Source organism: Agelaius phoeniceus, chromosome 3, assembly GCF_051311805.1.
Source record: "Agelaius phoeniceus isolate bAgePho1 chromosome 3, bAgePho1.hap1, whole genome shotgun sequence".
Lineage (NCBI taxonomy): Eukaryota > Metazoa > Chordata > Aves > Passeriformes > Icteridae > Agelaius > Agelaius phoeniceus.
The window spans coordinates 3,329,171-3,342,672 of record NC_135267.1 but is presented as its reverse complement, the minus strand read 5'-3'; the positions used below and the strand labels follow the sequence as shown (position 1 = coordinate 3,342,672).

General features: G+C 45.7%; 1 protein-coding gene across 1 annotated transcript in view; it reads right to left on the bottom strand.

Annotated features, from left to right (window-relative positions):
- Window positions 1–4,696, bottom strand: part of MSRA (methionine sulfoxide reductase A) — a 239,439-nt gene extending 234,743 nt beyond the window's left edge. Inside the window, exon 1 of the mRNA XM_054629434.2 lies at window positions 4,507–4,696. Coding sequence (XP_054485409.2) covers window positions 4,507–4,648 — 142 coding nt within the window. The 5' untranslated portion in view covers window positions 4,649–4,696. The remainder of the gene's footprint in view (window positions 1–4,506) is intronic.
- Between the last annotated feature and the right edge of the window lie 8,806 nt (window positions 4,697–13,502).

The window sequence follows — 13,502 nt, the reverse complement described above, 5'->3', positions numbered from 1 at the left end:
GCAGCAATCAAACTAAAATCAACTCTGAAAAGTAGAGTTATACTGGAAAGGTAGGAGCAATAAATAATCTGTGTTTTTACTATAAAGCACATCTTATTGCACCATTATACAAGGATATGAAAGAAGTAATTTAAAGAAATGAAAGCAGATGCTCTATTGCAAGGAAAGAAAACTGCACAACAAACTTTAATTCCCAGATTATGAAATTTGTACAAGACCCGATAAACTCAGCTTGCTTACAAAAAAAGTAAGTGATGTTTCCTAATGTCTCTACTCCTTTCAGCTACTCCTTCAGAGCAGTTTATCCAGGTCTAACTGCATGATTTTCAGGGATCCTCAGTGTGCACTAACATCTCTGGAACTTCAACCTCCCTCCAGATGAACTCTGGGAAGAGCCTGGTGCTCCTCCACAGGGATCTCAGCAGTGGCAGCAGCACTTTTGGGAGCTTTGCTGTGGCAGATGGAGCTGCTGCAGCACAAAGAAGGAGCTCCAAGGATGTTTTATCCCATCAGGACGAGGAGCAGGGAATCAATGGGATCTCCAAGACACAAGGAGTGAATGTTCTGCAGCTCTTCACCTAGGAAAGTAAAAGCTGCTAGCACCACTGAAGGTGAAGAGGATGGACACTGCAGGTCCGGAAAGCTCTGGAAGAACTTTTCCCTCAAGTGTCTGCACCCTAAAGCAGAGCTTGGCTCACCTGGATGTCCAGGTGTGGTCACAGACCTCTGATGTGACAAGAATCAGAGACTGGCACAGCACACACAGCTGGAGCAGGGATCAGAACAGGTTATGCAGGATGTAGGAATAATCCTTCCTAGCACAGAAAGATTGGATGGGGAGCTGCACTCTTCTGAAACACAACTCCTTGGAGCACAGGGCTCCAGAGGGAAACAGTCTTGTATGTAGCCAGAAGACAGTGGAGATGGGGATCCAAAGGAAGGCTGGAAAGGGACACAGAGTTAGCATTTTCTACTTGCAGAACTCTGGCTTATATAGGGAATTATCACAGAATAACAGAATCTCCTGAGCTGGAAAGGATCACTGAGTCCAACTCCTGACCCTGCCCAGGACACTCAAACAATCCTGAGAGCATTGTCCAAATGCTCCTGGAGCTCTGACAGCCTTTGGAACGTCACAATTCCCTGGGGAGTTGTTCCAGTGCCTGACATCCTCTGGGGGAAGAACCTTTCCCTGATATCCAACCTAAACCTGACACAACCCCAGCTGTTCCCTGGGCCTTGGTCACAGAGAGCAGAGATTGGAGCTGCAGCCCCTGAGAGGCAGACACCCCTGGGAGGCTGCCAGAGGGAGAAAAAGACTCTTCAAGGTGGTCTGAATTTGGAAAAAAAAAACCTTCTAAGAGAGTTAAGAAACAAAACATCATGTGGAAAAAGTAGGAACTTCATCAGAAACACAGAGCTGCTTAATGGATTAAAATACAGAGACCAAAAACAAATAACAAAGGAGGCAAAGAAAAGCACCACCTCAGCATTTAGACACAAAATCAGCGAGGCCAAAGCTGGAGTTCAGCCTAGCTGGGGACACAAATGGCAACAAGAAATGAATTCGCAAAAATTACCGGAGTAAAAGGAAGCTCAGAAAGAATCAAGGTGCATTGATGCATCCGGGAGACAGCCTGGAAGTGTGTACAGAAAAGACTGAAGTACTCAAAACCTCTTTTGCACAAGAAACAACAACTGCTCCAAAACCTCTCCAGGCTGGTACAATCAGAAAGAAAAGCACCAAACAATGAGAGGAAAAATGGGTTGTGGTTACTTAAAGAAGCTAAATGTGTTTAAATCCAAGGAGCCCTATGGAGTTTTCCCAGAGCTGGGAGGCCAAGTTTGCTGGTGAGGCCATCAGAAATAATGAAAAATCAGAAGGATCAGAAATAATGAAAAACCACAGAGACTGGGGATCTCTGATGATGAGAACTCAGCTACAGTAACAACTGCTTTTAAGAAAGGGAAAAACAGAACCGAGGGGGTATAGGATGCTCAGCTTCAGCTCAGTCCCAGGAGATGCCATGGAGAATGCCCCCTTCCCTATTTCCAATCATGGAACAAGAAAGTAATCAGGAATAACCAACATTTACCAAAGCCAAATCATGCTTGTCCAGCTGAGCTGCCCTTTCAGGCTGAAATGATGGCTCTGCAGAGCAGTGGCTGTAGCACATGTTGACTTCAGCAGGGTTCTGACACCCTCTCTCCCAGCATTTGCTGTGGAAGCTGACAAAGTCCTGGCTGGAGGAACAGCCTGCATGTCAAAAATGGGCAGGAGCAGCAGGCTCCAAAGGCAGGGATCAATACCTGCATGTCTGGTGGGCAGCAGGTGACCCCAGGGGCTGATGTGGGGCCAGAATCATTGGATAGCTGAAACAGCAAAGTGAGTGATGTGACAGGAAACAACGCTCAGCAGATCTGAGGGCAGCGTTAAACACACAGCCAGAGCAGACACAGCAAACAGCAGAGGAGATCTGGAACAACTCCAGGTCTGAACCAACAGAAACCTCAGGGAAGTCAACAGCAAGAGCAGGATGATCTCAGAGCTGCTGGGAAGGAGCTGTGGTTCTGCTGGATGCCAGGTTAAATGTGCTCACGGTGCACATTTTCACAGAGAAAGCAAACTGTGACTCTGGACAGCAGAGAAAAGAAAAATCCCTCTCTTCTGTGCTGTACTGGTGAGAATTCGCCTGGAATACCAGGTCCAGTTCTGGTTCCTGACTCACAAACAACATTATTAACATGGCAAGGGTCTGCAAGGTCAATCAGCCTTGAGTTGATCATCAGCCTAAATTTTAATTGCTATTCTTTTCTGAGCAATTTACATCTTAACACTGACAGTCCTCTGGAGGCCCATGCTGCTGTTAAATACATAATACCACATTCAGCCACAGAAAAACATTTTAAAAAATTGAACTTCCTCTTATCAGGATGCTTTTTCTACAGCAGCCCAAATTTGTTCTACCTGTGCAGTTACTCAGCATACAATGAGCTTGGTGTGTCTTCTGTTTTCTCAACAAACAACCTGAAGCTGCCACTTCAGTCCAGGCAATGTGCTACTGTTGGTGCCAATTCTGGCACTCCTGGTATCATCTCTGGAGTTCACTGCTGTATTTACACCTCTGCACCCCTCCTTTGAGTCCGCTTTCTCTACAGCAGAAATAACATTCTTCCTGCTACCTTTCATTCCACCACCACCCTCAGCTTTTTACTAAGTATCTGTAACACGCAAGATTTTATTATCCTCTTGACCACTGGGCCTATGCCATCATCCATTTATAATTCTTCCACCAGCACTTATGCATTTAAGGTGTTTAAGCATTATTTAAGCCCTAAGTTCTCATACTTTGTTGGGGCCCATAGGACCCTGCAAAAAAGATACATATAAATAACACCTTGTTCAATAAATAGCTCATATGTCAACTATCCAATACATGTGTTAGAGCACCTCAGTGCCACTAAAACTCCTCCTGAACAGCGCTGTCATCTTGGAACACCTTCAGTTCCTAGGAGGACTGTCAGAAAGTAAATTCATTAATTCTAGTTTGCTTACCTCACAGCACACATCCACTCAAAGGAGAAAAACAATAGGAAGAATTATTAAGAACTTAAAAGCAGTTTGTAAATAGAATCACAAATTTATTTGGGTTGGAAGAGACATTAAAGCTCATCTCATTTCATCCCCTGCTATGACCAGGGACACTTTGCACTATCCCAGGTTGCTCCAAGCCCTGTCCAGCCTGGCCTTGGATACTTTCAGGGATCCTGAGGCAGCCACAGCTTCTCTGGGAATACCTGTACCAGGGCCCCACCACCCTCAAAAGGAAAGATTTCTTCCTAAAACACCCACAGAAGATACACAGCATGTCATGGTTTTATTTTTAAGTATTATTATTTAACAAAAACAGTAAGAGCTAAGGAAATCTGCTTAAAACCCTGTTGCTGGCTTCAGTAAAAAATAAAAGAGAAAATTTATATATAGCTAAGAGAAATTATGGAAAATAATCACAGGATGGTTTGGCTGGAAAGGAATCTTAAACCTCATCCAGTTCCATCCCCCTGCCATGGGCAAGGACACCTTCCAGTATCCCAGGCTGCTTCAAGCCCCGTCCAGCCTGGCCTTGAACACTTCCAGTGACGGGGCAGCCACAGCTTCTCTGGGCCAACAAGAGCCGCGCTCGCTGGCTGCTCCAACAACCCGTCCATCCCTATTCTTACGGCACACAAAAAACGTCACTGCGAGAGCGAACCTGGACACGAACCCCTTCCCAAGGTACATTTACCCCCCTGTCCCCGTCCCCCTCACGGGACGCGCCCCCTGCCGCCGCCGCCATGTTCCTCCCCACGCCCCCATCCCGCCCCTCAGCGCGCACGCGCCGCGTCGGGCCCGCCCCGCCGCCGGGGCACCGCGCATGCGCACGGGGAGAGCGGGGAAGGGGCGCGCGGCTGAGGCGGCGGCGGGGGACTGGGAAGGAGAGGAAGGGAAACGCAGTTCGCACTTACCTGGCACCGCCATGCGCTGGGTCCTGCCGGGCAGCGCTTCGCTCGCCTGCGGCAGGCGGGAGGCCCAGTCGCCCATGCCGAAGGCAGAGCCGTGCAGGGTGCGGAGGAAGAGCAGGAGGTGGAGGCGGTGGCGCGGCAACATCGCCCGCTGCGGGGCTGAGGGAGCCCCGGGGAGGGAGGGGCGGGGAGTGCGCCCCCTACCGAGCGGCACGGCAAGGAAATTCAGTTCACCTCGCCGCCCTCAGGGGAGCGCCTCGGGTGCCCTCAGTGACTCTTTAACCCGAAATGTCCCTTTCCATGGGCTCTGTCCGCTGGGCCGCTTTCCCGGTGTGAAAAATGCGTATTTTATTATTGGCTTTTCGCAAATATTCAAATGAATATTATATGTGTTGTGTTAGAAAGTAATGCTGTAATAATTATCTTAAGTACTGTGTTAAATATAGTTTTAGGTTATAACAAAATGTTGAAACTATGCTATGTAGGATACTTTTTTCTAAAGAAAGGACTCACACTGAGATAGCAGCCACAGGACACCTAAATCTTGCAGAGAAAGAGAATTTATTGCTCCATTATCAGGAGAAATGAACTTCTTCCCGCCTTGCTTGGGCAGGATGACGCCGTTAGGATTATGAGGAAGAAGTTGACGATGACCAGACAGAATCCTTTGTTTGAATGGAATTTATGCATCATGTATCAGGTGTATGAATATGCAATAGGTTATTGTTTTTAAGCATTAATCCTTTGTTAATGTGTGTCTCTTTTCGGGTGTGTGCTGCCCAGAAAAAGGTACCCAGACGTCCATAACTCTTTGTTTTTATTGTCTCATATTGTCCTAATTCAAATTGTCCAAATTATTATTACTCTAATTATATTGCTATTTTTATAACAATTTTATTACTATTAAACTTTTAAAATTTTAAAAACAAATAACTGGTGTTTTTCACACTGGGATGCATCTCTGTGGAACGCTGCTTGCTCTGAAGTCTGCCCACAGCGTTGTTCCCAAGGTTTTGGGACCCTCATGGAGTCCACACTGCCTCCACCTCATGTCTTCATCCGTGTCACATCCACCCTCTGGCGTGTCCACGCTCCTGGTTTTAGAGGGGCTTTTCTGACACATTTAAGAAAACATGCTACACATTCCTTTCATGTTGTAATGTGCTTTATTTGTACAATTACCACAGAGTGGTTTGGGTTGGAAGAAGCTTTTAAGCTTATTTTGTTCTAGCCCCAATAATATAAATATATTTAATTTTTTTCCGTGGCTGTTAATTTTGACAGCATTCTCCTGTGTTGTGTTTAGCCAGTGTACTGTACCATCCCAACTTTGCAGAGTATTTCTTTATTGAATATATTTCAGATAACATAAATCTCTCAGGAGAATATTCTGCACCTATGTTTGCAATAAAAACACATAAAAAGTGATCAGAGTGTGAGTGCTTGTGGGAAATACCCTCTGTGGTTTTGGGGGTAATACAGTGTAAATTCCTACAATCGTAGAATAATTTGGGTTGAAAGGGACCTTAAAGTTTATCTCATTCCTCCCCCTTGCTATGGGCAGGGACACCTCCACCAGACTATACAAGAAACATTGATTACAAAATTCATCTGGGTGGGTTTTGAAAAAAATTGAGTTGTTGGCTGAATAGAGAGAAGATGATAAGCAAACAGACTAATGCCTTGTCTGAGAAGAAGGTCAGATAATTCTCTCAAAAAATTGCCTATGACTGATGCAGTTCCATTCAGTTTATAATCAAGCTGGGTTTTGCATGGATACTCCTGAGGCCTGGAATTTAATTCATATATATAAAGGTGTTGGATATTTACAGCAATATTGAGAATTCCCAGGTGCTCTTGAAACAATCTAGAGGAGTGGGAAAATCATGTTTTAGGAGTCAGGTTTTCTTCAAAATTAAAAATTCAGGTAGAAACAGGAGACACAAAACTGTCCCACCTCAGCTTTTAGGTTCCCTGTTTTGTGTTTGAAAGGTGAACTAAATCCTCTTGATTTAGTCCCAGGATTGCAGTCAATTTTTCAACTTTTTTTACATGAACAAAATATATTATTAATGATAAGTAAAATTACTGAGGTCGGGACTGGAGAGGATCTCAGATGACCTCAAAAAATATCTTGTAATAACCTGGGGAAAATCCATTGAATAATGAGTATAGAGATGTTTGTCATAAATAACTGTGATATTTTGAGAGTACAAGTAGGTAAGAACCAGAAATGCTCAATAACAAAGTGTGAATTCCATTTAAAACACATTTGCCTAATTAGTTACTCTCTCATTATGGTCCCAATGTCAAATCCCAGCTCTTTCTTTGTAAGAAACCACTAAAGATGACGACATCCACTGGTTTTACACTGCCCATCTCTTCATTTTCACCACACCACTCTGCCAACATGTTCCTAAAAAATGCACTGCTCAGTGTCACGATGGATGGCAATGGAATTTTCCCCTCAGAATTAATGTCTCCACCTGCGAGCTTGATTTTTTTTTTGCCTCTTTGTGACCAGTTTTGTTTTTATTGCCATCTTTCCTGCATGAACTGAGGGCAGTCAGAGGTGAGGGGCAGAAAAACAGGCTGCTCAGCCTCACAGGTCAAGTGGCTGAGGTGCTCCCAATTTTGGAGCCCTGATGTGCTCCAAAATTCCAGCTGCTGAAAATCCAGCCTTGCTCCTCCAGTGATCCTGGCTGAATGTGCTGTCCTCGGGTGTCGATATTCTGTATATTCCTCAAATCATGGGTGCCTTTTCCGCTGCTTTAATTCCTCCAGGGAAAATTGCTTCGTCACCCATCACCCAGTCGAGCTGCTTTGTTCCTCTGCTGAAAGCAACAGAGGATTGGGATCCAGAGCAGTGACAGCAGGACTGCTGATGCTGGAAAATTACAGCTCTTGGGGGCAGGAATCAGCCTGGCGTTCCCTGTTTGCGTGGCACTTCACGCGCCCTGTCCCTGACTTGTCACTGAATCCCAAGTATTAAATGGTAATAAGCCACCGTGCCACTTAACAAATAAAAACTGATTTTCACAAGGGTTTAGTGCTTGTTGGCTCCATGGAAACAGAAGACTGTTTAAATTAGATAAATCCCACTTATATTTCAGGAAAGTGTGGGCTATCCCCTCCTCTTGTTGCAGAGGGTGAGGTCTGGGTGAGAGACTCAGAAAATTACACTCTAACTTTAAATAAAGTTTACTTATTTTTTTACCTCTCCAAGCAAGCAGTAGAATGTGATTATTTTTTTATTTATGGTATATTATGCTTCACACTTAAACATAGACTTTCCATGTACTAACACAATGAATTAAGAAATATATCAGGAAAAAAAGCCTGGCTTATGGCACCTACATGGTGCTTGCATTCTCGTGTAATTATCACAGTATTCCCAGCACAGCAATTTTATGGCAGATGCTAAAAATTTTCTGTGAACATGGAAAAAGAGAGGAGAGAGAGAGAGCAGGAAGAAAAGGGACATGGGCTTACCTCTCTCCTTTCAGCCAGAGCTTTGCACAAATTCCTACTCATCCAGTCCTAGGAACTTGCTCAAAATACACACAATTTTTTTTCCAGGACCTGACATTTCCTATACATAATCCATCAGAGTTAAATTTCCTAGTCTTTGTGGTTTGGAATAGATGCGTTTTTCCCGTGTAACAAAATCTGCTGTATCTTGAAACTGATAAAGCCCTGTGTGGCCATCTCCGTGGAAAAACAGGGATTGGGAAGGCAGGTTTGTGCTGCAGTGTGCATCTCCTGGAAAAGCAATCTCTTTTTTGTCTGAAAACATGCAGTGAAAGAAGATCCTCCACAGGCTTTAGTGGATTATTCAGTGCTTGATTACTGTTAAAAATATGCAGCTTATTTTTAGGTTGGCTTTGGCTCCCACCCGTCACAGCTTAGCTTATCTTCCCTGGAATGAAGAGATTGCTTTTATCCAGGTTTTGTTATCCAGACTTAGTGCTGCAGGCTGCGGTCATCCCTCAAGGAAAGATAAACAGGACTCTGGGAGTTCATCACTGTCAAGGATGTTTTCTAATTCTCTTAAGTCATTGCACATCTCTGGACGCTGTTCAGGTTTTCAAGTGACGTATTTCCTGATTTTTTTTTCCTGCTTTGATGAAGATGTGAGTGAGGAATTCACCATTCTGGTGCGGCTCAGACCAAGCAAGTGCCAGTATAATCTGGTTTCTTGATTCCTGGTTGGATGTGCCTTAATCTGTCCAAGAGCAGTATTAGACCTTCCAGCCTCACAGATGCATTGCTGTTATTTCTCGAGGATTCCCAAAGGAATTGATTACCAAAGTATAGAAATATAAAGGTGATTATGGCAGATATGTAGAAAATTGAGTTCTGTGCCTAGACCTTGTCATCATTCAAATCACTAATCTAGGCTTGTTCCAATCCCTTGTCTTTGTTGCTATTGCTCCTGCAGCTTCTCCTGAGCTGCTGACAGAAATCATTTTCCCAGCTCTACTCCATAGCTGATAAAACTGTCAAATAGTGAATCACAGAATCACAGAATATCCTGAGTTGGAAGGGATTCAACGACAATCATCAATCCAGCTCCTGGCCCTGCACAGACACCCCAACAATCCCACTCTGTCCATCCCTGAGAGCATTGTCCAAACACTCCTGGAGCTCTGGCAGCCTTGGGGCCATGACCATTCCCTGGGGAGCTGTTCCAGTGCCTGACCACCCTCTGGAGGAAGAACCTAAAGCCCCAAGAGGGGAGGATTGTACCCAGGGCATGCCCAGGGCTGCTTTGGGTATGGGGACATGTCTGTGAGTCCGGCATGGCCCGGCCTGTCCTGGCTGTCTGGCTGCTTCTGCTGGGGAAGGGCCTCAGGGGAGTCCCCCTCCAGGACTGCCTGCACTGCTGGCTGTCACTCAGATCTGGGGACTTCTTGGTGCCCTTTGGGGCTTGGTGGCTCTGCTGTGGGGCTCAGCGATGCTTTTGCACCTCTGGGCTGCCATTTCCTGCAGCCCTCTGCACTCCCTTCCCACTGCATGCAGACACTGAGAGGTTATGGATGGAATTGTTTTAATGGAAAAGCAGAACAGTGAACATCATCTACATCTGAATCTACAGCTACAGCGACAGCTGTAACATCAAAAACACCCTGGCTCCATCCCCAAGCAATGGGAGCCCTCAAAAGGCCTAATCCCACATTTCTGCTCCACCTCTGCCTGTGGGAGCCTTGAGCTTGCTGTCAGCTCTGGGCAGAGGGTCCTTCTTCTTCTTCTTCTTCCCTCACCTTTCCAGCCTGGTGCCATGTGTGGACACGCTGCCCTGGGCTGGTGGCACGTCTGTCCCTGCATCCTGCTGTGGCTCCTGATGATTCCTGCCAGTGGCCCTGCCATGCTCTGTGCTCAGATGACTTGGGAGCTCTGTCCAGTGAGGGGCACCTTCCCAGGCAGCCAGAGCTGGGGGGTTTTGCACGGGAACTGGTGCCACTGGTTCCTGCAGAGTCCATGGGGGCATGGGGACACTTCTGGGGTCACCCAGGGCCCCCAGGGCCTGGCAGAGGAGCTCTCAAAGGTCTGTCCTGGGCAGATGTGGCCCAGGCAAGGCCAGGGGTGCTGGCCTTGCCCTGCTGAGCCCACTGGCCACAGCTGGCAGGGGCACAGGGCTGCTGGGGGGGCTTGGCTGATCCTGTGGGAGGTCACAGCCCAAGCTGGGGGTCAGACACTGAGGGCACTGAGGAGGAGGAGGGAGAGGGTCAGGGCAGGAAGAGCTGGGAAATGTCCCCACACTGCATCCCTGGGCTGCTGCATTCAGGATCAGGCCCTCCCTGTGCTGCAGGAGGCCTTGGGGAAGAGCAAGGGCTGCAGGAGCTGGGCCATGGGGGAGCTGTGGCTGCCACAGCGGAGCCACAGAGCTGACAGGACCATGGTCACTCAGGGTCTCTGGTCAGTCTGCTCTGGTGACTGGACACAGGTCTGGACTCTGCTCTTGGAACATCTCCAGGGCTGCAGTGTTGGGGTTCCCACTGTTCTGTCACACAGCCAGGATTGCTGGGGGTCCCCTTGTCCTGCCCCAGCCACAAACAGCTCTGCCAGCTCTTGGCGGGAAGAGAAAGGGTGAACCACAGAGCTGGAATTACAGAATATCCTGAGATTTATGAGACCTACCAGGATTATTGATCCAACCCCAGGCCCTCCACAGACACCCCAACCATCCCACCCTGTGCATCCCTGAGCGTGTTGTCCAAATGCCACTGGAGGTCTGGCAGCCTTTGGAATGTCACCATTCCCTGGGGAGCCTCATCAGCGCTCAGCATCCTCTGGGGGAGGAACCTTTTCCTGATATCCAACCTACAGCACCTCTGGCACATCTCCAGCCTATACCTCAGTTTGTAATGGAGCTGAGGATTGATGCTGATATTATATCACTATAAATACAGCAACCCCATGATGGCTGTCTCATTGCAATCACATTTTGTGTCTGGTCACATAACAAGACCTTTGAAAAAGCCCAAATTTTCATCAGGACACACAAATCATTTTCCCAGTTTTAGCAAAAAAGCCACAAGATAGTTCTCAAGGGTTTTCAGTCAAGGGCCCCAGAGACTTTAAGTGCCACAGTTCTTTTTGGAAACATGAATTCCTGTATCAACAGCTGTATCTATTACTCCAGAAGGACAGCAAAGATGATAACACAGTTAAGGAGCGATGTGAGATGGTTTCTAGAGAGAGGAGGGAAGATTAATCAGTCATTCATCCGCCTTCCATTTGGGATCTAGATGAGCATTGAGATAGAGATTAAGCTACATAAATTATCCTAAAAATGGAACTGACGTAGAAGAGCCATCAGCGCTGTACCTCAGGATAATGCAGTGGTTTGGGATTTACAGAGGGATGTCAAAAACAATCGGCAATTTCATGGAACACAGTCTACCATATGTGCCAGGCAGAAGATGAAAGCACAGGATACAAACAGTCTCTTCACACAGGTTCTTTATTTTTCCATGGCACTGTAGCAATGAGGGAGAACATGCTAATAAAGCACAAGCTCTCTGCAGGGGGAACCTTTGGTTCTCTCTTCCCTTCACTGGAGTTCAAGGGACACTTTTATCACCACACAATCCCAGGTTGTGGCTGCCCCACCCCTGGAAGCATCCAAGGCCAGGTTGGATGTGCTTTGGAGCAAACTGGTCTGGTGGAAGATGTCCCTGCCCATGGCAGGGGTGGAATGGGATGAGCTTTAGGGCCCTTTCCAACCCAAGCTATTCCATGACTCTGTGACAGGCATCTGCACTCTGGTGGCCCATCTGCCTGAGGTCAGAATTCACACTTTGCAGCCGGGTACCCCCAGCTTTAGCAGAGATCTCCTTCAACAGCATGGCTTCTCTCAGCTCCATGGATTTCCTAGGACTGAATTCCAAGCAGCTGAGGCTCGGCCCTGCAGCTTTTAAATCATGATTTCCCACTGTGGTACAGAATACTCTGTAGTCATTTTCAGAAGAGGAAAAATTCCTGGGCACATCAAGTGGCCAGTGCTGTGCACATCAGATTGGATGGTCACTGGCAGTGTCTTTGCCTAAAACCTGACATTTTAATACAGATTTCACTAGTTTGTGTCATCATGACACTGCTTTTTTTGTAAAGCTGTAATTTTGGTAAGATATTTCTCAATAAATATTTTTGATTCAGTTTGCTTTGGGATTTCTATGGTTTTATCACCCTGAGCTCTGTTTTTGCAGGACTGACTTTATGAACATTTTTTCTTTTATTTAAATAGGAAAAATTGGAGAATTTCAAAGCAAATTTTAACCCCATAAAAATATTGCTTATATTACACATTGATTAACAACTCCAAAATAAATTTAGTCTTCAGCACAAAATCCTTCACATTCTCCATCCTAAGTAGCATTTTACATTCCCTACTCCTGATTTGCCATATTGATATCATAGTCCTCAAGATTTCATCCCTCCCTTACTAAAAACTTTTTTTCTTTCTGAATCCCAGATTCCTATTTGCTCAAATATTTGTTTTTAATCACTGAAAATCTGAAGTCCATTCACAAGCAAGTGGCTGAAGTATGTTAATGACTTTTATTTACTTAAATTACCATTAGTGAAGAAATAAGCATGATATTAAATTATCATTAGTGAAGAGATGAGCGTGAAAACAGATAAACTGTTAACTTTGGGGTAACATTTCACCAAGACAACTGCTCTGCTGGAGACACTGGTGGGATTGAGCTGGAAAATACAAGGGGATGGTGAATAACTGGGTTTCCTTTGTATCTCCCATAGTAAAGAATGATATAAAAAAAAATGTAATCAGTTATATTTTTTGGTGGAAAATTAAGGATCACACCCATGTTCTCGTGGTGGTTCTAAATGCATCGCCTCAGCCTCATCAGTGGGTGCTGGTTTGTGTTCAAACCAGCACTGATGACTTTATAAAAACAGATGACAGAGTTGTTTACGCTGCCCTGCTAAAGAAAATAATCTGATTTAATGGTGCTGGTTTCCCAGTTTAAAAATAAAAAATAAAAAGAAAGAAAAAGGAAAAAAAAAAACACCAAACCAAACAACTCCTTTGCTATGTGCTGTAATAAGCTTTTTATAAATGTGCTCATGTGGTGCTGAGCAGAGCCCGCTGTGCCGACACCATAAAACCGAGAGGGAGCTTCATCAGCTCTAAGTGCCATCGTATATTCCCTGCAGCAGCATTCTCCGGGATTAATAAAGTTTGTAAGAAATACACAGGCAAAAGATTAAAAATACATGCGTGATACTACCCGTGGTAATAAAAGCTGATGTTGTTTGGACTGCTTGTTTATTGGCTTGCCCTAGATGAGATGTTTTAAGGTGAATATGATTGAAGAGATGAGCTTTCCCTCAAGGCCCTGCTTTTCCCTGCCCAGCAGCTTCCCAGGGATACTGGTCCAGGGCTGCTTCCCTGAGCCCTCTCGTGGGCTCCTTCCTCCACTGCAACAGCACATCCTGCAAACGAGGCATTTACTGGTCTCCAAGAAGGT